The sequence below is a fragment of the Ananas comosus genome, linkage group 21, assembly GCF_001540865.1.
Source record: "Ananas comosus cultivar F153 linkage group 21, ASM154086v1, whole genome shotgun sequence".
Lineage (NCBI taxonomy): Eukaryota > Viridiplantae > Streptophyta > Magnoliopsida > Poales > Bromeliaceae > Ananas > Ananas comosus.
The window spans coordinates 243,655-268,852 of NC_033641.1; the positions used below are offsets into that span (position 1 = coordinate 243,655).

At 35.3% G+C, this 25,198-nt stretch overlaps 2 protein-coding genes and 1 non-coding gene across 6 annotated transcripts; 1 reads left to right on the forward strand and 2 right to left on the reverse strand.

The window, feature by feature from the left end:
* LOC109726171 (40S ribosomal protein S27-2-like) lies at nt 1,310–2,710 on the reverse strand. The gene is made up of 4 exons (XM_020255619.1): nt 2,600–2,710; nt 2,384–2,485; nt 1,843–1,871; nt 1,310–1,711 (listed from the first exon to the last, which is right to left on the reverse strand). Exons 1-4 carry the CDS (start codon nt 2,600–2,602, stop codon nt 1,585–1,587), a joined length of 261 nt encoding a protein of 86 aa, XP_020111208.1. The 5' UTR covers nt 2,603–2,710; the 3' UTR covers nt 1,310–1,584.
* TRNAL-AAG lies at nt 4,423–4,503 on the reverse strand. Its single transcript has one exon. It is a non-coding gene; the product is annotated as a tRNA-Leu (tRNA).
* On the forward strand, nt 8,448–25,089 carry LOC109726404 (WASH complex subunit strumpellin homolog). 4 transcript variants are annotated; one of them, XM_020255975.1, is made up of 30 exons: nt 8,448–8,759; nt 9,444–9,618; nt 10,073–10,508; nt 10,638–10,741; nt 11,423–11,566; nt 11,696–11,794; nt 11,898–12,023; nt 12,362–12,424; nt 13,020–13,115; nt 13,332–13,442; nt 14,438–14,601; nt 15,088–15,166; nt 15,623–15,721; nt 16,550–16,606; nt 16,928–16,972; nt 17,427–17,514; nt 18,117–18,199; nt 18,483–18,557; nt 18,675–18,762; nt 19,126–19,198; nt 20,026–20,085; nt 20,798–20,891; nt 21,575–21,673; nt 21,961–22,071; nt 23,251–23,328; nt 23,413–23,580; nt 23,846–23,926; nt 24,313–24,375; nt 24,460–24,549; nt 24,674–25,089. In XM_020255975.1, the coding sequence occupies exons 1-30, from the start codon at nt 8,572–8,574 to the stop codon at nt 24,782–24,784; spliced, it is 3,348 nt and encodes a 1,115-aa protein (XP_020111564.1). In that variant the 5' UTR covers nt 8,448–8,571; the 3' UTR covers nt 24,785–25,089. The 4 variants fall into 4 exon arrangements, with proteins under 4 accessions (XP_020111564.1, XP_020111562.1, XP_020111563.1 ...); XM_020255973.1 differs by having other exon boundaries at nt 10,073–10,741; XM_020255974.1 differs by having other exon boundaries at nt 8,449–8,759; nt 10,073–10,741; nt 13,023–13,115.

A 25,198-nucleotide genomic window follows, 5' to 3' on the forward strand; every position in this document is an offset into this window, starting at 1 on the left:
AACACACACAAAATAAGAATGATAACTCAAATTAGAACCGAAAAATGTCTTTCGAGTTTATGCTCTGTTGATAAATTAGAACTGTACAATGTTTCGCACTCCGTAACCATAGTAGCCAGAGTATAAAACAAAATTTAATTTTAATCAATTTTATCTTCCCGTTAGGCGATAAGTAACTTGCATAACTTGCAAGCGCATGTTTACTAGTTTGTGTTTGCAATAGTCAAACAACAAGAAGAGTTATGTTCTAAAGCAGAAGCTGAACTCTAAAACCATTTTTCAACTCCATTTTCGATTCTGAAACAAAACCAATATCAAACTAAAGAGAAAGCCCTATGTTGAAATAATTGCAACAATGAGGAAGTCTTTTAACCCGATTACGATAATGGGAGAGATATTTCTTCTAGAATTTCTATGAAACAATTAAACCTTCGCAATTAAATCTGAAACAACAAGAGGAAAAGAGGGCTGCAAACAGTAGTCGCAAAGAGAGGGGAAAACAGCGTGAATATGGCAGCACAGAATGAGAAGAAGAGTATAAGAGAGAGCAAATAGGCGCCAATACTTTACACAAAGGAGGCAAGAGGAAGCTAAGTAGAATTCAGACTTAAGTAGTTCGCTCCTTTTTGACCATGCCTAGAGCCCACCACCCTGTAATTTATGAAAGCCTATGGATGATCCAGATTCTACTCCTATAAACTACAGAGAGTGGGTGTAGCATTACTCACTAAGGACTTGCCTAATGCCGCCAAGGGAAGGTGAAAATTTAACCACTATATCAGACTATAAATAGAAAAGGCATTTCACAGAACATAACTGCATATTAGAATGAATTGTAAATACTTCTACTTAGACAAGGGCTGTACCCTAGTGCCACTTCAACACTACCGAAAGAAAAATTGTCAAAAATAAACATGGTAAGTAGGACTATATCTAGTACAAGGCAGAATCATACATACGCTAACTAATGAATAGCACATTGAAGAGATAGCTCAACTGTTAAAAGTTTTGACGACCTACCATTATTTCTGGTTTCATACCTCATTGTCAAGTGTAGTTTCGACAAAATTAAACAGTATTCTTAGTAAAGAAAGTAACAGAATATGCCATCAAACAATAAAATATTCAAATACATTACAAAAACACTCAATCACTAAATACCACCAAAAGTTTTGATTGCGAGGTAGTGAGATCACTGAAATAAGTAGTAATAAAAGGTCGGAGCACTCATCAAAGTATAAAGACTGCAAACAATCTGCCATTTCGTGGCTTATTCAATCACATAGAAAGCACAAGCAAACAACNAACAACGCCCCGAAGCTCAGATATCCATTCACAAAATGGTTTACGGTTCAAATGGCGTCTATATGCTTTTACCACAAAGCAATCACAGATGCACTGATTCACTCACAGATAATAAAATTTACCAGTAGCCACTTAAGTTAACGAGAAAGCAAAATTGCAAAGTCACAACATCCTCTACGGAACAATTAGACCTAAAACTCAGATAACATTGGTTTCCATTTTGAGCCCATTTAAGAGTAGCACACAAAGATTTAAAGCCGGAGAGAGCACGCACCACTCTCAGTCGCCCTTTCTGCGGAATGAGCATCCTTCGGTGAGCCTGGCGCGGCCGCCGGTCGGCTGGCACAGAACGGTTTGGCAGCCGCCGCACATCACTACGGTCTGCGAGTGGCTAAACACAGTTGTTCTACAACACAATAAAACAAAAACAAAATTAATAAAATTTGTTTATACATAAATGAAGTTGTTTCCTTTTTGCACAAACAAGATAAAAAGTTAGATGTTTAACAGCAAATATATGTGAAACGAAAAACTTACATGGTGAAGCATCCTTGGCATTTAACATCCTACACATAGAGGAAACCACCGAAACAAATTACAATTAAAGCAAACAAACATCAAAAGTCTCAAATTTCCAAGAAATATTGTTACCAGAAATAATATTTCAAAAAAAGGAGTAAAATTGAAGGGATCTCCCAACTAAACGCCATTTTGAAATAGATTCCTCGAACTTATTTTTCCATCTTTTCTGATTGGCACTCCCCAACTTTGATTTGTTTTGATTTAGGTTATTTTCATCAATTAAAATGAATTTTTTTTCAAATCTCACGAAATCGATAATTGGTAATGGCTGATAGCTAATAAATGTTTTAACTTTAACAAATCCACAATTCAATTTAAGAAAAATAACTTCAATAATTAAAAAAAATAGTAGTTAAGGAGATAAAAAAGAAAAAATATGGATGGTCTACATCAAATGGTCTATAGTTAAGTGTGAATCCATAAGTTTAACCAACGAAATATGATAATATATAAGAAAAGGTGCCAAATTTATGATTGAAAAAAGGGCGAAATTTACCATAAAAAAGGAATTGGGGGATTGAACGAGCCTCTTGAGCTTGTGTTTCCTCTTCTCGAGCTCCGCGGGAGGGTTTAGGAGATCGACATCGTTTTGGAGAACCTAATTACATCAAAATAAAATCCAAAAAAATTGCCATAAACGATTACAAAATCGGAATCAGATGATAAATTAGAAAAAAAAAAAAAAGTGAAAATTTGATTAAAAAACCCTCACCATTTTGTTCGAAACCCTAGGAGGCGATCGAAAACCCTAGAATCGCTTCGATCGCTGCGGCCGCAATTAGAATGGGGGAGGAGATTAAACCCTTGAACGAAGAGCTTTTATAGTCGCATTGAGCGAATGAGAGCCGCATGATCGAGGAGGCGTTTGATCTCAGCCGTAGAAGTGGGCTCCACAAGAGTGTTGAGCAAATAAAATATTTGGTGGGGGTAATCCCCACCGATATGAGACCACTCTATCCGCCGTTCATTATATAAAGGCATGAATCTTAAAGCAACATGAACGGCGGATGTAAAACTCAAATGGGGGTTAATATTTGTTTGTTTTACGAAAAGTGAAGGTCAGACTAAAATAAACTTTTAGACGAACTAAAGTTAATAAAAATTACTTATTCTCTGCTGTTTATTTATATAACTGGAAACGTTGTTTCCCACCAAATAAAAATTTGGTGGAGACGATCCCGACCGTCAGACTACTCTATCTGTCGTCCATCGATAAAAGCAACGAATTTTAAAGCAACATGAATGGCAGATGTAGTGCTCCAAATGGATCGATATTTATGTAAGATGAAAGACCAGTGGATTGAGTTTGTTTGTTTGTTTCACCAAAAGTGAAGCTCAGATTGAAGTATGCTATTGAACGAATTAGATTTCAGATAAATTATTTTTCTCCCGTTATTTATTTGTATAACTGTGGAACCGAAATTCCGCACCAAATAAAAAATTGACGAGGACAATCTCCACTGTGAGACTACTCTATCTGCTGTCCATTACATAAAAGTACGAATCATAAAACACCATGAATGGCAGATGTAGTGCTCCAGGTGGATCGGTATTTACGTAAGATGAAAGACTTGTGGATTAAGTTTATTTGTTTCACCGAAAGTGAAGTTCAGATTGAAGCAGGCCTTCCGACGAACTAGAGTTTAGATAAAAATTACTTTCTTTTATTATTTATTTGTATAACTGTGAAACCAAAGTTTTCCATCAAATAAAAACTTGATGGGGACGATCCCCACCGTGAGACTACTCCATTTGCTGTCCATCACATAAAAATACGAATCATAAATCAACATGAATGGCCAATATATAGTGCCCTAATCGATTAATATTTACGTAAAATGAAAGACTTGTGGAGTAATATTTGTTTGTTTCGCCAAAAATAAAATTGGAATTGAAATAGGTTTTTGGACGAACCCCAAAAACATATAAAAAAAATTATAAATAAAAAATAACTGTGAAACTAAAGTTTCCCATCAAACAAAAATTTGATAGGGACGATCCCCACCGTGATACTACTCCATCTGTCGTCCATCACATAAGATTACGAATCATAATTAAATCAACATGAATAGCCGATGTAGTGTTCTAATAGATTACTATTTACATAAAACAAAAGACTCAAACTGTGATGAGAGGCTGGCATTTTCACTCGCGCTATCCGACCCGAAAGGGAAAACGAAGTCACCCCTGTCTCTAAGCCTGCTAGCTAGAATATATCCATGAGGTGAAGAGGCCACGCCGCTCGACTAGAAAGTCAGACCTTCCCCGAGTTCTTACTCCCCGACTCTATAGCTTGAGGTGCCCGCTTTTCTTCTGCCAAACAATAGAAATACAAAATGAAATGTGATGAGAGGCTGGCATTTTCACTCGCGCTATCCGACCCGAAAGGGAAAACGAAGTCACCCCATGTGGATCGGTTTCTGACTCGTGGATTAATGTTTGTTTGTTTCGTCAAAAGTAAAAGTGGAATTGAAATAGGTTTTTGAACGAACCCCAAATATATATATAAAAAATCCGGAAAAGGCAAAAGTTAAATGTTGAGAGTGGGATTTGAACCCACGCCCTTTCGGACCAGAACCTTAATCTGGCGCCTTAGACCAACTCGGCCATCTCAACTGTGAGAATATTTTCACATTATATTATATATATGCTAATATATAGATAAAGCTTTATATATGCTAGGTATATTTATAGATAAAGCTTATTAAGTATATTACTAAATTATTTCTTATCAAATTGATCTTTAAAATAAAATAATATCATAATGGTTTTAAGCCCCCTTAATTCTAAGTGTTTCTCATCAGTTCAAATCATTGTATCTGTCATTTTTTATCAGTGCACATGGAATAGGAGTTAAGATTATTTCTACATTGTTTCCTATTACATCCATCTTTTGGATAGCAATGGCGATCTGCTAATGTCCCAGTGGTTAAGGCACTCCTCCTGTCATTTTTATCAATGCACGTAGCATAACACGAGTATTAAAACTGCTACTATATTGTTTTCTATCAAATCGATCTTTTGGATAATACTAATTATCTGATAATATCTGAATGGTTGATCAGATGCTCATTTGCAGCTTATAGGTCCTGAGTTTGAGTCCCGACAGCATCTTTCTTTGTGATCTGCTTTGCCTAACTTCGAGTTAGAAAATTCTAAGGTTCTAGAAATGTGATCCTACGTACGAATAGCTTGAGAAAACATGAGTATAAAGCATTATTTATCTAAAAAATTGGTGTGAAAAAATGGAAAACAAGAACTTGAACAATATAGTCATCATGCCTTCCACAACTAATCTTCCATGCATTCTTCATGATCCTCCCCCCATTCATGCATTTGCTTAGAAGAATAACCTATTTTGTAGTTTCTTTCGATATCCTCCCCACATTTTAAGGGCAAAACCAAGTGCATGACTCGTCGCAATCCTTATTTTCTCGTATAAATTCCCAAGAATCCCTTTGAATTTTTGAGCACCAAAATAATTACCTACTTATTTGCTTTACAACCATGGCAATAACTCATAGCTCTTTTAAAATAGTTCCATGCGCGATGGTAGTCCTTGTGTTACTTGCCCTAGTCGATCGTATTGATGGATCCGATGGCTCCCTCGACCCACCAACCAACGATGTTGTTCAGTGTGTCACTGGGTGTGGCACGAAAATAACTTCTTGTGCAACTACATGTACACAGAAAAGGTTAACGGAGGCGCCCCAATGTTTTACAAATTGTATGGCTAATAACTTAAGGTGCTTACTGGAATGTTTCTCCATTCCTCAGCTTGTTCCAATCCTACCTTAGTTTCTGCCTATTATGAGATTACTCAATTCTATATAAGCTGCATGTAATAGAAACATTTTAGTGAATAAATGATCTGAGTTGTTCAAGTGGCCATGTAATGGTAAGTTTCATTTCTTCTCTTTTTTCTAAGGAAAAGAAAACTAGTGTATGTGATCATAGCAGAAACAAGGACACAAAAGAAGTTGATTTATGAAAGAAATATTAAAAAAAAAGAGAGTTTATTTTTTTTTTAAGAAAACATCAATTGGAAATTTGGAATCTATAGTTTGACTTGTTTAAATATAGCTCCCTACACCTGCTTTGACACTATTATTGTGAAACAACCGTTGTACTCTAAAAGTTTAAGCTATTAGAGAACGGTATTTAAACATTTTTATATTTAACACTCCCCCTCACGTCTGGGCTCGAGACTTTTTAGTTGGCCCATGACGTGAGCTTAAATTAAATGAGAGGAAATTAATATGTTAGGAGCCTTGAATGACTTGAACTCAGGACCTCTTGCTTTGATACCATATGAAACAACTGTTGTACTCTAAAAGCTTAAGCTGTTAGAGAACGGTATTTAAATATTTTTATATTTAACAATTATAATGTTGTATATGAGTTTATTTGAGTAACACTCTTTTTATGTTATGCTTTACTACCTATTTTCGAAATTGAGAGAGAGAGAGAGAGAGAGAGAGAGAGAGCACAAAGTAGGAGCAAGTTGTGAGGCTCTGCTTCTCTAGGGGATCACCCATTCTATAACTATGCATATTGTGACTATTCTAGTCCTAGCACGCTTAATCTTTTTAATATTATGGGCTTAGCCATTGCCTACAAATATTATAGCCGAGTTAAGAGTTTTAGTCTTGTTATACCTTATATTTAGAATTATTCCAAATCTTGAAAGTGTCGCACTCTTCCGTCTTCTTTAAGTTATGACGTTTTCATTAAACTCAAGCATATTCATTAGTATTAGATGGTGTGAAACTCATCTCGCTAGCCTTATTATTCATCACCTAGCTGAGCTTGTTATTTAGTCTCTAGTCAACTGAGACTTATATTTTTCGGTTGTGATTAACTCTAATATTAAGTGTGGCACTCTACTTCCCAGGAGAGCTGCCCATTCTAAAACTACTCTAATTCTGATATGCTTAATTGTTTTTTTTTTTTAATCTCTTGGGATTAGCTACAATTCAAAATGCTGTAGTCAGGTTAAGGGGTTTAATTTTATTATATACTATAATTAGGACTTCCAAATCCTATAGGGGTATAACACAAGTGCTTCTTTATCCATCTCTAAAAAAGCATTTTCCAAAGAAAAAATTTTAGAATTTTTGCAAAGGGCTTGNGCTTAGCCATTGCCTAAAAATATTATAGCCGAGTTACGAGTTTTAGTCTTGTTATACCTTATATTTAGAACTATTCCAAATCTTGAAAGTGTCGCACTCTTTCGTCTTCTTTAAGTTCCGATGTTTTCATTAAACTCAAGCAAATTCATTAGTATTAGACGGTGTGAGACTCATCTCGCTAGCCTTATTATTCATCACCCAGCTGAGCTTGTTATTTAGTCTCTAGTCAACTGAGACTTATCTTATATCTTTCGGTTGTGATTAACTCTAATATTAAGTGTGGCACTCTACTTCCCAGGAGAGCTGCCCATTCTAAAACTACTCTAATTCTAATATGCTTAATTGTTTTTTTTTTTTAATCTCTTAGGCTTAGCTACAATTCAAAATGCTGTAGTAAGGTTAAGGGGTTTAATTTTATTATATACTATAATTAGAACTATTCCAAATCCTATAGGGGTATAACACAAGTGCTTCTTTATCCATCTCTAAAAAAGCATTTTCCAAAGAAAAAATTTTAGAATTTTTGCAAAGGGCTTGATGGTTGGTATCTGAGACCCAAGTTTGAATCCTAGTTGATTCACATTTCCAGCTAAGTTTATTTCTAAATGAAATAAACGAAGCGGGTAGCGTGCTACCTATCTCTCTCAAAAAAAAAAAGAAGAAAGAATTTTTGCTGTAGCACGAAGTTGAAATGAGATTTTAACCACCAAAAGTAAGAGTATTTTTTCTCAAAAAAAAAAAGAGTAAGAGTACCAGTATGAAGCCAGAATTTAGATTTATGCTTTTCTCGATAGCGCTACTCAAATAGATTTTTTTTGACAAAACATTGCGAAAACTATAATGTAAAGAAAAAATTAGTTGATGTCCAATGAGTTTATCAATCATGCTGACTTTTTAATACAAATTCGGCCGAAAAAGGGTTAAACAAGCGGAACGGTAACCAAGTAAGTCTATGACGAAAGATCTAAAATTGCTTACTACTACTTCAATCATTAGTGAAAAGCCCTATTTTCAGAGGAGGTGGGTGGAAATGTTAGAGAGAAGAGTCGGCAATGAAAGAGTTGTTTATGCCAACTCAACTCTATCAGAATGTCAGATCAGAACGTCGGTGACAAAGCGCGATTAACATAAACTTATTTAAATAAGCATGCGTTGAGATTAAGCTGTTAGTCGCTAAGTGGTATAGATTTTTGTGGTAAAAGCTAATAAAAACCATAAAAAAAAACTCACAATGGAATTTATTTAACAAAATTTTCAATTTAATTGAAAAAAAAAAGAAAATTAAAAGTTCAGGACTTCCTTTCGAAATAGCCAATTGTTGAGGGGGGTACTCCATACTTTTTCCTCACCTCCTGAAATCGGCGCCGCAAAAGAGAACGAAAGGGTCTTATTATAAAATACGGCAACGAGTTAACCACCGCCGCCGAATTCAGTGTATCCGTTTCAACAACCCGATAACTACTCGTCTTTCTCCTCACTCTCGCTCTCTACTCTCTCTCCCTTCGGTCGGGGGAGAACGCGAACCGAACCGGGCGGCTCATCTCGACCGGAAATGGCGAACCGGACCGGACCGGGCGGGGCGGCGGAGGAGGAAGACGACGACCCCGTCGTCTCCTTCCCGGAGCTCCTCCGCTTCTGCGGCCGCGCCCAAACCCTAATCACCGAGCTCCTCCTCCTCGCGGATCGCGTCCCCTCGGAGTTCCGCGATCGCCGCTTCGACCCCGTCCTCTTCGATCTCAGGCTTGTCCCGAATCCCCGTACTCTCTCTATCTTCGCGTTCGCAGTCACTCTTTTTTCCTGTAATTTTTCGTAGATTTTTGGTAATTTGTAGGGATGTTAACGTTTGGTGCTTCCTGAATCCCCTTCCTCTCTCTTCGTGCTCTAAATCTGTTCTTTCCTGTAATTTTCCATGGATTTTTGGGTAATTTGCATCGATCTTATAGCCTTATGCTTAAACGAGAGAAGATGTATGTTTAAACTAGATTCGAAGGGGCTACTAGCACAGTTTGATCATTAGTTTTTCATTTTGAAAGGCCTATATATACAAAATCATAGGATTTGGAAACAAATTTCTTAGGTTTCAACAACAGCTCTTATGGAAAATTATAGATCATTGAATTTGGTATTGCTTGATGTTTAGGAAATGGGTTTCCGAATCTTATGAAATTTCATATATAGGCCTTCGAAATGGTGTAGGTTGCTCCCAACGTTTTAGCCTTTGATTCAACGACCTCTTACGTTTGATTTAACATGCATGTAAAAAGAGAACAACTTAAATTTCTCTCATTTGATACTATACTCCAAATATGTACTGCATTTCAGCTCAATACAACTTTTTTTTTTCTAATTTTATTTTAAAGTTAGGAAGCTGCAGAGTTTGCTCTTATCGATTATGTTTCATTTAAGGTTTCATTGTTTTTCCAGATATTTTGACTCTCCTAGTGATTTTGAGTCAAGGATTGAAGGAAATGCTGAATTAGAAGCTCTAGAAGATCAGCTCCGTGAATCTTGCTCTAATTATATGCAGAGGTTCTTTAATCTGGCTAGTGGAATTGTCATTTACCATATGGAGCTCCTTAAATACCTAAATGATCTTCAGGTAAGCTCTAGCTAACTCACTAACGAAGATTTTTATTTTATGCTTTTTGTGTGTGTGTGTGTGTGTGAGTGCGGGCGCATGCGCTACAAGCCACTTTACTACAGTTTTTCATTCTATAGCAAAATTTACTCAATCGAAGTTAATTGAAATGGAAATTACTCTAGTTCCATTTCCACTTGTACTTTACTATAGCTAAAGTTCTTGCTAACTCAATGTCCACCATTTGTGTAAAATTCTTAGCATTTTACTGAAATCCACCATTGCTAGTTAACTATGTGATCTCTTTTAACTTTTCCTGTTTCATTCTGCCAAGTATCTGATTCTTAGCCCAGTGAATGTGACAAACATTTTCATCTTTGTAACTATTGAATTGAGAGTTTAAATATCTGTGTATTTTAAGCCTATTTATACTTGGTCATTAAATTTAACTAACAAATTGAAATCTACTATCCAGGAAGGTCTTTATGTGCATTATTCACTTGATAGTGTATTGGAGAGCAAGTCTGGGTGCCAACTGCTGACAGAGTCAATTACATTATTTGCATGTGTCCTGTTATTAATGGAGCACAGGATCGTTGGGATTTTGCGTGAGAAGCTCCTTGTGGCACATCTACGATATGATCGTTGTTTCAATTTGCCAAAGCTAGAGGAAATATGCTCTCTCTGTCGTATACACCAGCCTAATACAGGAACCTTAAGTCACACGAGTGCTTCTTCATTAACCTCTGATATTCTTTCCATACAAAAGCCAGAGATCCTTTTTGCAAGATTCCCCTTTCCTAAACTGGTGGTTGATGCTATTATATCTTGCTTACGGGGAGATGACATGTACAATAACATTCGCCACTATCCAGATCCACAGCATCGGACTGTGGCTTTGTCTTTACAGGGTGGACGTTTGTACCTGCTGTTATTTTATTCTACTGACTTTTTACATAATGGTCTTGTTATGCGAGAGATTGTTGATAGGTTCTTTAAGGATAATTGGGTGGTTCCTATATTTTTGCATTTCTTGGTAGATTTATTTGCCTCATGGGATGCATATAAAGAAGCAAAAGCTGCATTATCCTCTTGTCTTTCGCCCAATTTTATACGTGATTGCTGCCTTTATTATTCTTCTAAGGTTGGTATTATCCTTGGAAAGTATTAAGATTTTTTGGAGCATTTTATAAGATATTTATGTATAAGGCTACATACCGAAATTTTGTTTCCTTGTCTTCTTGTAAATGTACTTGACAATGTACCCCCTTCTTACTCATTTATGGTTCTATTTTGCATATATATTCCCCTCAAAACACATTCATTAATGTGTATATTTTTTCAAAGATGAAAATTCCACCTATAGCCTGAGAATTAACTCATATTTGCATACATGCTTATGCTCATTTTTTTCCTTTGTTAGAAATGTATTGGAGATTTAAAAATGACCGTTATATCCATTTACACCAATGCTCTTCAAAGCCGGTGAGGGTTTGGTTCCTAAAAGTTTATTTTAGTTTTTAAAATGGCATTAACGCAGAAATGAGGACAAGTAAGTGCCTCTTCAAGCCGTGTGTTTAGAGGGGCATATATCCAAATATAACATTACAATATCTGCAAGGGTATAAGTGCAAATACGCATTTTTAAAGGATACACATTCAAATATATGTGTTCAGGAGATATGTAAAATTCCATTAATTGAACTCAGATTTTTTTTTCCCCCCTAATTCTACACATCGTTTTCTTCATTCAATTTGTTCTTCTTGCACATTTTTCTATTCCTTTCTCATAGTCTTACTATTATCACATATGTTTATCCTGCAGGTTACGCATCTCTTGTCTGAGTTAGGCTCCAGTCTCTCTGATGGTGCTTTGAAGAAGGATTATGTCCTGGATAACTCTCAACATCTTATCTCCTTTATAAGAAATTGCAATATTACTCTGCGCTGGCTTTTGCTTCATAGAATTGTGAGCCCTTGTTCTTATGCTCGTATTTTTTTCCTTTTATAGATGTCATAGTTATTTAGTGTAACTGTAGGTATTTTCTTTATGCGCATTTATAGGATCTAATCTAATAGTAGACTAATGATTTTATAGAGCAATGACAAGAGGTCAAGGGACATAGTGACTTCTATAGGGCTGGCGCAGCAAGTCGATGATGATAGCTTACTACAACTCCTACTGAAGGCTTCTCAAGTGATTTTCTATTTTCATAGGAACTTCTTTCACCAATAAATGTTATGCTGAAATCTTTTATTTGGATGTTTGACAATTAATTTTAAATATTCACACTCCACAGCTTGAATTTGAAGTGAAATTTCTTTATGATGAACTTTTGAGAACCAGAGAAGCTATGTGGTGCGAGAAGAAACGCTGTGCTTCTGAATGCATGGAAGACTTATCCCGAAACCACTTTGGCACTTGGGTATGTATTGGCTTTTTCATGGTAGAAGCAATCTATATATTCTCTTCTTGTACAGCTACTATGTACAGTTTAGGTTTTTGGAATATTATTAACACTGACATTCTGATCCAAAAAACAGTGTTCAACAACCACTCCAATAATTATGTATTATATTATTCTGCCAGACGTAAATTTCCTTTGTTCTCATCTTTAAGCCATTGTGCAACAATGCAAACCAAAGCAACTTTTGTGTAAATTATCATCAAATGGCAGTGTAAGAACCTACTTAGTCTTTATATCAGTATAGCGTACACAAATTAGATCTTGTGTCAATTAATTGATATTTGCTGTTTATGTAGGCTTCATCACACAAATTCAAGAACAAGAGCCTGAAAGACTGGTTTGATAAGTTGTCACTGGAGGTGAGTGAATCCTGTTTTGTTCAATTTGATCCAAATTAGCAAGCACATTTTTTAAGATTTCTTGTAATATACTCTCAAACTACATTTTCGTCTTGACAAACACTGCATACTTGCTAATTTATTTGAACATAGAAGCCGGCAATAGTTTGAATCTGGTGTAAGAAAAACTGATGCATTTTGGTCTTGGCAATTTATTTGTGGATTTTCTGCTAAGAAAAATGGATAGTTTTGATGCTTGTTTTACACATGTGACTCAATTGTGTCATTGTTCTTCGCAACCTTACAAATGTTGGCATTGCATCTATGTGAGAAAGTCTTGCATTTGAGCTGGTGTGTCACCAATAGTCTAAGGGACGACATTCTTTTCATTCTCTCTCTTTCTCTCTCTCTCTCCGATGTTGTTCCTGCCGGTTTCTTTTCTTATTCTAGCGTTAGAGTCCTGAGAACTTTTACATTTTTTCAATCTTCATAGAGGCTATTATTTTGTTTAATATGTAATACTATCCCTTTTCTCTTATTCTTAAATAACTACAGTGATTACAAAGCCAGCTATTCTGAATTTTACTCGTGATCAATCATTAATGTTCATCTTTAGCAGATGCAGTCACTAAATTATTCTGGACATGGAAGCTCTGGGAGAATAATCTATCGTGTAATATCTTCAATTAAGGATATTGAACAACTTGATCAAGTAAGTATCTGTGCCCTCTTATTATAGTTAATGTTACTGAAATAGGACTATGTATTTTGTAGTTTCCATGGTGTGCAAGTAATACAAATGTAAAGATGTACATTTTTCTTTTCAATTGTTATTTATTTCCAGATCCAGGTTATTTAATATACAATTGTTTTCATGATTATTTCTCTTTAGGTACTAACTTAGCTTTCTTTGACGAAATATTTATAGGTTGAAGAAAGTTTGCAAATCAAACATGGGTTAGCCAAAGTTCAGAAGTCTCTTCATGACATGATCAAAATTCTCAATTTAGATATTGATGCTATGAGGGTATTCTCTGTGGTAAGTCTAGGATCCTTTTTGTTTGCCATAACTTTACTAGATTAACATGCAAGTGCCATTATGGAAAAGCTTGGTGGTGACAAATATAATGACAATGCACAACTATCAAGTGCTATCACGTATCAGAAAGCTCCTTTATTTTCTTTTTTGTGTTTCTTGAACTAAGGGCTATAAGGACTCATAGATCGTATTTGACACCTAAGAAAAAATTATCTGTAGAAAGTTAGAAACTCCTAGAATAGAGTTGGGAAGTTGGGCACGAGGATGAGAAACACCAAGCTTGGTACAAGGACAGATAACCAAGCTCAATCAGCTTAGAACCTCATGCCACACGTCTATACTTTTAGCTGCTGTGTTTTTGTTGATTAGACCACTATAATAGTGAGGACCACCATATGAACAAGTTTAGTTTATTTATTTTTAAATTTAGGACTTGTTTGGACTGGCTAGAGCTTTTGTAGCTGTGCTGTTTCAGTAGAGATCTTCAAGAAAGCAGTAACAACTTTTAATTATAATCTTTGTACGGTTCTCCTAGTTGCAGCAAAAGCAGGAGCTTCTACTTTTGGTTTAGAAGCTCATATTCATCTTCTGCAACAAGGAAACTATAGAGCTAAGGGTTTTTATTTGTCAAGTGCCTATTTGCTACTTTTCGAAGTAGAAAAGTTGCTCGAGAAGTCAAGACTACATAGGCACACAATTGGAAATTGAAATAGGATGAACTTACTCTTGCGAACGGTTGCTGTTTTGTTATATCTTTTGGAGTTTTTGTGCACTATTGGTGCCTTGCCGTTGTTGACATTTACAATAGAATGTCATGCCACCATAAGAATGATACGAATACAACCAAATTTTGAGTATGTGGTCAGGAAACCTTAGTATAGTTGCAGCAGTTAGGAATATTTCAAGTTACTGTTTTAGGTTAAGCTATTGTTTGTGGTCAACTTTTTTAAGAATCTGATGAGAAAATTATGGTTGATGAGTCTTTCCCTTTTCAGGTTACAGATGCTGTATATGCTTGGGGATACATTGCAAAATATGATAAACTTTTGAAGAAGAAGATTAAGCAAGATCCATCAACAATGCTGATTTTGCATGCCTTATTTCTTAAATTTCAGTCATTTCTGAATGTACCGCTACAATGGATAGAGCAGTGCCAAAGGTGTGCCCGGCAATCCCTTCCCAATTTGACAATTTGAAGTTAATTGAGCTTTTGGTTGCAATCAAATACTCGAGGGCATTGACTAACCATATGGAAAATTACTTTTTTGGTTTTTACTAGCTGTTTAGTTGGACTTCCATCAATCTTAACTGAATCAAGACTATGTAGTGAGTATCAACTTCAGATGGTTCTAAGTTCTGATAGGATTACTTCTGGATGTTGGTGTCTTCTTGACATGTCTAAGAACAAGCGTAGCCCATTTTATCAATGCTCACTGTTTCAAAAAGAATGTGCAAGTATTATAGTTGTGGGATACTATGGTGATATTTTTCAAATAGAGAGGTGAAAGCTTGTAGATAGATTGATCCATCAGATCATATGTAAATTTATCAAAATGTCAATTTATTAAATGTCAATTTATGGTGTTACTTTATGTAAAATTTGTTGGATTTTTTTTTTTTTCTTTTCTATCACCATGACTTGCAGCGAGGATCTCCCATATGTCTCGAGATACTATTCCTCAGAGTATGCTGCTAGAATTTTCACCATTCTGGAGATTGTTCCTGTGAGTTTTCTACTCTAGATAACATATAAAACACTGTTCTTCCAGTACTTCAGTTGCTTCTAATGTGATACTAATCATATCTTTGCTTGACAAATGATAGTTCTATACACCCCTACAAAATTATCTATATTTACGCTTCCCAGCAAGTTTGAATTTTTGCATATGCCCTTTCAAAACTTAGTTCCTTACATATATGCCATGTACATACAGAATGCTCATCTCGAAAAGAACTTTTTATAGTAAAAAGCAACTCTCCCTCATGATTGGATGTTGGGAACTTACGAAGTACCTTAAGATAAGTAAGTAAGAAACTGTGCTTTCGAAGGACATATATGAAAATTATTTAGTCTACAGAGGTATCAAATAATTGATTTTTCAGGAATGTATATGAACAAGCCTCTGTCTTAACTTTGTTATGCTATAGTAAGTATATGAATTTTCTTTTAATTGTTTCAGGTCGTATTGCTTGATATATTTAATGATAACTTACAAGCTCAGCATCCATTTCACCTAGTAAATCGTATTGACAAGGATGCTTTTGAAGATTTTATGCAGGTATGTACTTGACAAGATAATTTGTTTTGAATTTCTTCCGTAATAATTTTTATCCTATTTGGGCAGTGCAATAGACTTAATACTGTTCTAAAGGTTACTCAAAGTGCTTCTGATAAGTTTACTGCTGTTGCTACTGGGAATCTCCCCGTTTCCATTTATGAGTTACCCTCTCCCTGTGTAGGTTTAGGTTTTCAGTTTGCAGATGCAGTTTTTTTATTTGTCAAATCTGACATATAGATGCATAACGATTAACCTTATTTATACCATATCCACGGGCATCAACTTTTCTTTCTTTCCCTCTCTCTCTTTTTTGTTTCGTTCTCTTTTTTTTGGGTTTTTTTTGTGGTGCGGAGCAAGCTTTCTTGATGGGCAATAGAGTTTGAATTTCGTCAGTTTGGGTAAGTTTTGAAAGAAAATCAAACTAAGCAGCAATTATTGGACCAAAACAAGCTGAACAATTGTCAGAACACAAAAAAATGAATGAATTTTTTAAATTGTTGTTCAGTTCAATTGTTTTGGGCCCATACTGTTTTGTACTCCAAAAGTAATGGACCTATTGTTCATTATCAAAAAGTTCAAGGTTAGTAGAGCCATTTGGAAACGGATGAGTGAAAACAAGAAGTCTTGTCAAAAAGCTTGACCAACTTTTGGAAATCAAGCTTTAAATTTTTGTTTTGATTTGTCTTATTTGGTTCTTTGGGTGTCTCTTCTACAAACAGAAAAATTTTTACCGATTACATTTCACATTTATGATTGAGATAGAAGTATAATAGCCATACTAATGTTTGTTTTTCTATTTATGGCTGGTTTGTACTCTTGGTGCTGCAGTTGGATACACAACTCAAACTAGCAAGGCAAGCTGGCAAATTGTCTGTTATTTCTGAGGTAATCTTTTTACAATACCCCATTTTTACCTTGTATCACGAATTTCATGTCCAAGTAGTGTTGGAAAAGACTGTTTAGTTAATCAGGTCACAAGACATTACACACCCTATGGGCCAGCTAATACTATTGTGGTGTATACAATTGGTAAAAGATTCTGTTAGAATGCAATTGTTGGTACTACTAATTTTGTGAAGCAAATCTCTTGCTTCTCTTCCTGTGCTTAGGACCTGGAAGAAGTTCAAAATACGCTCAGATTTATAGTTAATGCTTTCTAGTATGTGAACCATGTCGTGTATTAAATGGGGATAAATGTTGATGCAGGGGATAATGATCATGTCAAGGAACTTAAATGGCCTCATCAATTCGGTATGTGTTTCTCTCTTCGAAACTTCTAGAGAATGTTTTTGCTGTAAGTAATCTATAAATATGGCTCCACCCCAACTCATTGGTTGAGACATTGTCGATTTGTTATTTTTGCATATTTAATATATCAAGCACTTTAACTGAATTGTTTAAAAGTTGTCATTTTCTTTCCTTTTTCTTTTACCTTTGTTTTTCTTCAAAAATTTGGATAACCTATAAAGGCAACAGTAATTCACTTAATCTTCACTTCTTTTGACTAGAATAATCTGCTTGACCTTGAGCCAACTTGAGACCGCATAATTTACAGTCTGTTTCCTTGAGTAATTGAAGTTGTAGGTCTTCACTTGTCATTGCACATATTATGAGCTTCACATCCAGTCTTATTTAGCTGTGCAATTTTTGATTGGCTAATTTTAGCGTTCAAGTTCCTCATATTTATTTAACTTTTCCTTTAAAGGACTTAAGGAACTGGTTGGAAGAGAATGTACGGAAGGAACTATCAAGGCGGCTAGAAAGCAAGCTGCAATCCCATTTCTTGCCTCATGGTATGGATCTACAATTGCAACCAACTTTGGATTTTTTAATTGTTAAAAATTATTTATTTTTTCTTCATGTGAACTTGATCCTTGAGTAAAAGTACAAAAATAAATCACCTACAGTCCATATCATACATCATTTAAGCCTTCAACAACAATAGGGAGCAAGCTAGAGCATTACTTAAAGATGAGAAGGCTTATAAAAGGAAGTGACCAAGGAATTTGCCATTTAAGCTATATGGCCAATTACTGGGTTCAGTCTTTGTTATTGACCATTGTTTTCTAGTTAGGTCCATGTAACTTAGAAGCAACCCTTCAGAAAGTTCTTTCGACATGAGAATGGTCTAGACTCTAGAATATGGAGACAGAGTGGGACTTTATGGTGATTAGTTTCACCTGTTTTATTTGTAATTTTTTTAGATTAATACTAGTCTTATCTGTGGGAAATAGATGTATTTATCTGTTAAGTTGCATTTTCGGGAAAAAAAAGAAGCATTCAACAGCATTTTCTTGCATAACAAAGTAGTACATATAGTTAATGTTCATCTATATTATGTACTTTCAGAAATAAACGAACAATTTTTATCTTGTGGATCTTCTTGCTCCTACAGCTGGGCGTGACGATTTAGAAACTAATCTGGTGTCCTTATCAACTTTTATCCTTTCCCAGTTGCGAATGATGGAAACCTTACAGGTGCTTATCACTATATCTCCGTTTTGATAATATGCTCTGATCTGTTGTTTTCTATTAAAATTTTTATTAGCATCTCTATGCATTATGCTTCTTGCTTACAAAAGATTTTGATGCAAGACTAAAGTCATTTTACTATAGCATTGTGCAGCTCTGATACCAATTGATGCAAATTAGAAGCTGGAATAAAATTGTTTGATGTTATTGGGCCAGCATTTTGGCACCACATAGTTAAACCCTTAAATCCTCTCATTTTGGAAGAAATAATGTTATTATACTTTTACAGGACGTACTTCATATTCATGGGAGTCATATCTGGGAAGAAACTTTTACTGAACTACTGAATCGTTGTGCTCAGAAAGTATGCCATAGACTGATTTATTTTTATTTTTCATTTTAATCTTCCTTTTCTATCAATATGATTTTTAGCTTAATCTGTGATAGTATGCCCTTTTTTCTCATTTGTGTGCATGTACAGGAACAAACTGAAATTGTGAGACGAAAGCAAGAATCCAAAATTTCAGTTGCAAAGTTGAATGACTTCTCTAAGTCAACCACTTTTTTTGGTAAGTTCTACTGATATCTTTCTTTTTAGGTAGAGATATTTACATGTTCAGTCTTTCAAAATTACTATTTAGATATCTATCCCTTCAATATGGTAAATTTCATAAATTTCCTTGAATATAGAACATTGTTTTTACAAAATTCCTCTCTTTAGAAAACTTTCCCAATAAAAACCAACTTCTTGAAATGAATCAGATGGCTCCCTAACTTAAGATAAGGGCGGGCACTTCAAGAGGGCTATGTTTGAATACTTGGACTTTACAGGGATCAATATAAATAGATGATTTTGTAGGTTAAACCATGTACCGTGTCAATCATGTTATAAACCATGTATAATGTAATTTTCTATTATTAACACTTTCCAGGACATTTATTGCACCAAATGTTTCAGTTAACGGATCCCTCTCGATCAATGTATATAGAGCCTATGGTTGGTTGGTGAGTATCATTTTGGATGGGTTGGTCATCCACTTCATTGGGTAAATTTTGAATGATATATCAGTTCTGTAAATGATCTTTAGTTATTAGCATATTGCTTATTAAAAGTTACTCATTAGCACATACAACTTACAAATGTTAAATTGCATATATGCACTTCCCAATTACCAGTTGTGCTCAAAACCTAAGGATTGAGACTTTTTCAGTTTCAATTTCTATTGGTGGCAGTCCAAAACTGTGGTCTAAACCAATCTGATGTCAAAATATTTCAAATTTCAACTACATTGGCTCTAAAGCAGGCTTAGTTTTAGAACATTGACATAAATTAGTTAAAACTAGCTTTTAGGGTCAAATTTGGTTCATTCACGGGTCCTTAAACTTATTTTACTGTATTTTGACTTGCTTGATAGGCACCAACATCTAAGATGTTAGCAGGAGGATTCAGTTACAACTAAAACATTTCTCTTTCTTCTTTTTTTTTGTTTTAATAATTTGGATGCTACATTTCAATCAAAGTTCAGTAATGACAGTGAAAACTATCAACACTGCCAAAACCTGCAACTTAAGGTGCCCAAACAGAAACCAATATCACAAACCTCATAGCCACAATAATGTACACATTGGGTTATATGTATAATATTGAAAGCTCAGAGTAGTTGAGTTGAAGATCGACTTTCACTTGGATATATATTTGCCAATAAGAGCTGCATGAAGTTTTCTATTCAAAGATACTTCACCTTTTTGCTTTTTATCTACTTCTCTATATTCCTGCTAATTCTAGAGTTTCAACTGTTTTTGGATATATAAATTTTTTTCTTTCTCCTCAGGTTTGATGCAGAAGGCCGTGAATTGCTTGGGTTGCACTTTTTTAATCTACTTGAGTCAAGGTTATCTCAAGCCTTCTTACTTCAATAATCGACTTATTTTATTTTCTGCTTCCTTGCTGATTGTGAACTTCTAATGTCATGCCTTCTTTCCTGTAGTTGATGTTTTTATCAGGTATTTGGTATGGTGTATAGTTTTTTGCAATTACAGCTTTAACATCTCATGATCTGTAGTCCCAAGTGCAACTAATCTTGTTTTACGATACATACATTTATTATCTACAACCCTACATTCATATTTAACAATGTTGTCTATAATGGTTTTTTTGGTAGCTCATTTCAGTTCGTGGCATTCTTTGGACATTTTCTGTCTAAAGAACTGCTAATGGAACAAAAATTGTGGCTGTTTACACCTACCGGTGAACTTAAATTTCAATGGCCCTATTAGTTTCAAAAGGCTTGTCTCTTGGTAATCGTGAGAAGAGTGCGCGTGTTATGTTGAGGCAATGTTGGCTGGCAACCTCATATCCCAACTTGTCATTGAAACTAATTTCTTATTTTCCTTCCCTTCAGCCGAAAAGTTCATATTTTCTCCTTTGTTTAAGTGTGATTTCTTCAGCAGTTTATTTATTTATAATTTTGTTGCAAGTCATACAGTTACTCTTCTTTAAGGGCCAATATCTTTTATTTTATTTTATTTTTCACTGTGACATGATTTTTTCTGCATTATGACGTGATTTTTCAAGTGAATTAGTCAATGGGCTACATCCTTCAGTGTTGGACAGGTTGGCTTGGCCATTTTGGACTCTCTATTAGCTTTACTCATAAAGGAGAATCTAGAACTTACATTGAAGAGCTTTCATGTTTTGGTGAGTAAAGCAACAGCGTGCCACCTTATCCTTTTCCATTATTTATTTCTTATTGATTGTTACTCGAAGGAATGGTAGCCTTGTGCAAAATTGCCAACTACCAAGTGAACTTACGAGTGCAATAGATGCATGACAAGGTTTTACTTGTCAAGGCATGAACCTTGCTGCTCAGGGTTTGGCACACTGCTCAGTGCCGTTGGATTGGGGGCCGCTCTTCGGCACCATGATACAATATGTTTGTAGTTCCCCTATTTAGTAAGGGATAAGTATTTCCCACCTTCAGGATGAGTCGACTCACAGTAGACTAGTATTATGGAATTGATAATATGATACCGTAGAAGGATGATCTAGATACAACAAGCATATATTCAAAGATGGGATGTATTTGCTTGCTGACTTTCCTGCTAGTGTTTTCTGAGTACGAGTTGTTTGAAGACGCACTGAACAGGTTTTTCATCGAAGTTCCCCTAGAAGCTTCTGCATTATAGAAGAAGCTGAAGCTTAAATTAAGCTTCTGCCTAGGCAAAGGCTCCAGAGTTACAGTCTACCAGATGAATGTTCTAGACTAAACCAGCTGTACTCAAGCAGGGAGGCTAAATAGGCACTTAGTTCATTATTTGACTTGTTGGTCTGCATCAGGACCATTTCGATTTCCTACTTGATAGCATTCCTTTTTATCTCAGTTGGATTCTAGATGCATGGAAGAACTGCACAAGCTTGATAAGTTTATGGGGCCTCCTACATCCATTCCTTTGCTGGGTTTGTCGTTGTACAATCAGATGGTAAGAACTACTACTCCAGTGACAATTACATGCGATAGTCATAACTATGACAAATAATATAGCATAGGACCTAACTTTAACTTCTATTTCCATTATTTGAAACTTCTCTAGAACTATTTTTGTTTTTCTCTTTTTCTATATCACTTTATCATGGTACAATATAGTTCATCTATAAGTTTGATTCTGTTAAAATTTTCTTTTCTTGAATGGTTGATGATAAATCTAGCGAAGCTTTTGCATGTAGTTTATTGTTTGACTTTTTTTTTTTTTGGTTTTGTATGTGCTAGGTCAAGATGTTCAATGTATCATGGGAGCCCTTGGCTGAGCTCTTGGCAACTATTGGACGGTTACAGTTATTACGCTGCCTGGTTTCTTTTAAGTTGAGGTCCTCATCAAAGGTATTAGATTAGAATATTTAACTTTTTGCACCAGTTGAGGTGAAAATATAAGGAGCATAATTTGAATCGTTATCTCAACAACTCGATCAATTTTATGAATATTTTTCACTTGAGAATTGCGATAGTGGATTGGAACATAATCTTACTTCATAAGTCGATGGAAATAAAGAATACTAGTAAGAGGACTAAGGATATCAACAATTATTGATCTAAATGTGCTCCTTTTTAGTTAAAATGTGATTACTTAATTTGGCTTGCCTTAGTTCAATGCTAAGTAAAGCCAGCTATACGAATCCCAAAAGCAGTTTAGTCAGATTTGTCCCATGGGCTATCTCCTTTATAATCTTAAAGTCTTTTACTGAGTCACTTAGATCTTCACTGAGGAAAGATGTCGTGGCAATATTTCTACATTTACTCATTGAAGAAATTACCGGTTAGTGCTTAGATACACTTTTCCAGTTGACGACCTTTCTTTTTGAGAACGTTAGAAACTAATCGACTCAGATATATAGCTGCTTCCGGCCTGTTGATGAACATGTTAATGCCTCGACTTTCCTCAGGTGAAGAAACAAAGAATATCAAGAAAAATGAAAGTGGATAAAACTGCTGTGAAGTAGGGCAAAGTCTTAATTTTTTCCATCAGGGGATAGGGTCATAAGGCTTACTAGCTGGCGTTAGCCCTGAGCGAAAAAAGAGACGACCTGGTTCATTTCTCTGGGCTGAGCCTCTAAACCAAGGGCAAGAAAATTTAGGCCTGTCTCGAGTCTCTAATATATTTAGTAGATTGCCTAGTCCATTTTTCTTTAAAATCAACATGGCTTGGTGCAGCCATTTTGGACCTGACGTGCGCCTAGATAAATCTCAAGGCAAGCAATTCTCTCTTGATCTACGACTGTGACCCTGACCTGAATCTGGCCTGGCCCAGGATTTGTTTAGGTCTAGCTGGCAACCCTTTGGTATAATTGGCATGGTATATTGTCATGCGAAATGAATGGCCTGCTTCCTTTTTGTTCTTTTGTATTTCTCTTTTATTACCCTTCTTATACTGGAGTAAATTTGAGAAGTTTTAGATATTTCCTATCAATCTACTTTGATTTTGCTTCTGTATTACATCTGGAAATGAATCTCGTTTGTTAAGCTGCATAAAAAGTATATGTTTTTATTTAATTATTTTTTCAGATAAAGGCCGATCTTGTAACTTCTGCCACTGAAAACTTGATTTCTTCAGTTTCTTTGCAGAGAGAACGGATTCTAGAGGTTTGTAAAGATAAATCGTATTCATTACGTTGTATGCGTATAATAATTGTATACATGAATTATCTTGTAGCATCAATTTGGCAGTGCTTAAAAGATGAAGAAGAGAAGGATTCAACAGTGCGAAACTTTCTCCATTCATTGTTTGAGCAGCAAAGGCTGTGCGGTTTACAATCTCCGCTCCGATCAGTCTACATGTCGGAAGATCCGCCGACTTGTTTAAGCAGATTTACTTCTGTTTTCTCAATATCACAGGTTCCTTTTTATCTTATTCCATCACAATTACCATTTGTTAGCCTCATTTTCCTAAAATCAGTTGAAGTTACTTCACTTCTTGGAGTTTATTAAATTGAAGCAAAACTGTTTTTTATCCTTCGAAGTTCTACTGGAAATCGTTTATACAAACCGGCCTAACCTCTGAAAGGATTCTTAGTTAAAACTCCTTGCTAGTACCACACTTTCTATACTTGCTAGGTTAATTCTTTGAAACTTTTTACTTAATTTATGATTTTGCATCCAGTTATCACGATACGTGCTCGATGTCCACTTGGGCACTCTGACCAGTAAATTGAAGAAGTCGAGTGTTGATTTCTCTCCTCTGGTAAGTTGCTCCCCTCGTTCTTTTACTAGAATTAGATAATCCGCAAATTTCTCCTGCAAAATATTGATGTTCTATTGTGATCGTAAGTAGCAATCCCCGAATATGCGTTTCTTTCTTTGTTCTGTTTTTTAACTAATCTAAGCCTTGATGAACCGTTGAGAGGATTTAGGTTATATAATAATCATGATGAAGGGCAATTCTAGTTATGTGTGTCGAAATCCCTTTTACAATGTGCGTGAACAATTCTCATATCACTGAAGTTAGCTGGAAAAAAAAAGTATCGAAATATCCTAGTATCACACCGTCTTAAGAACAATAGTGTTGGCTATTACAATGCCTTAAGAAAATGCATTAATTTTTTTTTCCCCTCTTTTCCTAATTTCCAGGTGATCGGGCTCGGAACATTTCTTAGGCAATTTCATGCTTTCTATATCACCCAATACGCGCAGGTACGTTAAGTGCCCTATAATGATTACCTCATGTATGTGTGGTTATGCATTACAATTATATGCTTTTTCTTCGTCGAAATGCAGTTCATGGGTCAATACATACGGATAGCCGTAGCCACGGCATCAGATTCTGGCTCTGAAACTCAGAAAGGATCTGGCGATTATGCATCCGAGGTTTTGCGTCGTTCTCTCAACTTTTTCCTCTCGAATTTATACTATTTCTTTTTTAAATTAGCAATTTGGTTTACAAAACTACAAACCATTTTACTTATTTTTACGTAGTAACTTTGTTTCCCAGGTTTTGAAGTCCGCGTTTTGGCTGATGTTCTTCGGCAAATACATGGAAATCCCGAAGGAGTTGATCGAATCTTGCTTCCCTTCTTCGGTCCTCGCTATCCTTCAAACTTGAATAATTCAAAATTTTTGTCATTTGATCTCCGATAAACCCGAAGAAGATGATGTGCTTTTGGCCATGATCCATCGGCGAAATAACAGCAAATTAAGAGGATTTTTCTGTTTTTTTCTTGGATCTAAGTAGAAAATGCACAAATCAGAGGATGGTATTTTTTAGTGTTGTAATGAATTAAGATTTTTCTCTTTTTTTGGTTTTTTTTGTTTTTGTTTTTGTTTTGTTTCCTTAGCAAGGGAAATCTTATGTTTGTATTATTTATTGTATTGGAAGAGAAATAAAATAAACTTGATATGTGGAAAAAATATTCACTCTCTTTTCAAATTTTTTTTTTTCTCACTCTTAATAGTTTTTGAGTGAAAAAAGAAAAACTCACTAGGGAACAAAACTCTTTGCAAATGGACCATAGTTGTA

Excerpts from the sequence above, each read along its gene's own strand:
- LOC109726404 (XM_020255973.1), top strand. The coding sequence starts at position 8,572 with ATGGCGAACCGGACCGGACCGGGCGGGGCGGCGGAGGAGGAAGACGAC. Across the intron at positions 14,602-15,087 it reads TGGATAGAGCAGTGCCAAAG|CGAGGATCTCCCATATGTCT; the intron begins GTGTGCCCGGCA and ends CATGACTTGCAG. Across the intron at positions 16,607-16,927 it reads AATTGTCTGTTATTTCTGAG|GGGATAATGATCATGTCAAG; the intron begins GTAATCTTTTTA and ends ATGTTGATGCAG.
- LOC109726171 (XM_020255619.1), bottom strand. Across the intron at positions 1,872-2,383 it reads CCCCCAATTCCTTTTTTATG|GATGTTAAATGCCAAGGATG; the intron begins GTAAATTTCGCC and ends CTCTATGTGTAG. Across the intron at positions 1,712-1,842 it reads TGCCAAGGATGCTTCACCAT|AACAACTGTGTTTAGCCACT; the intron begins GTAAGTTTTTCG and ends ATTGTGTTGTAG.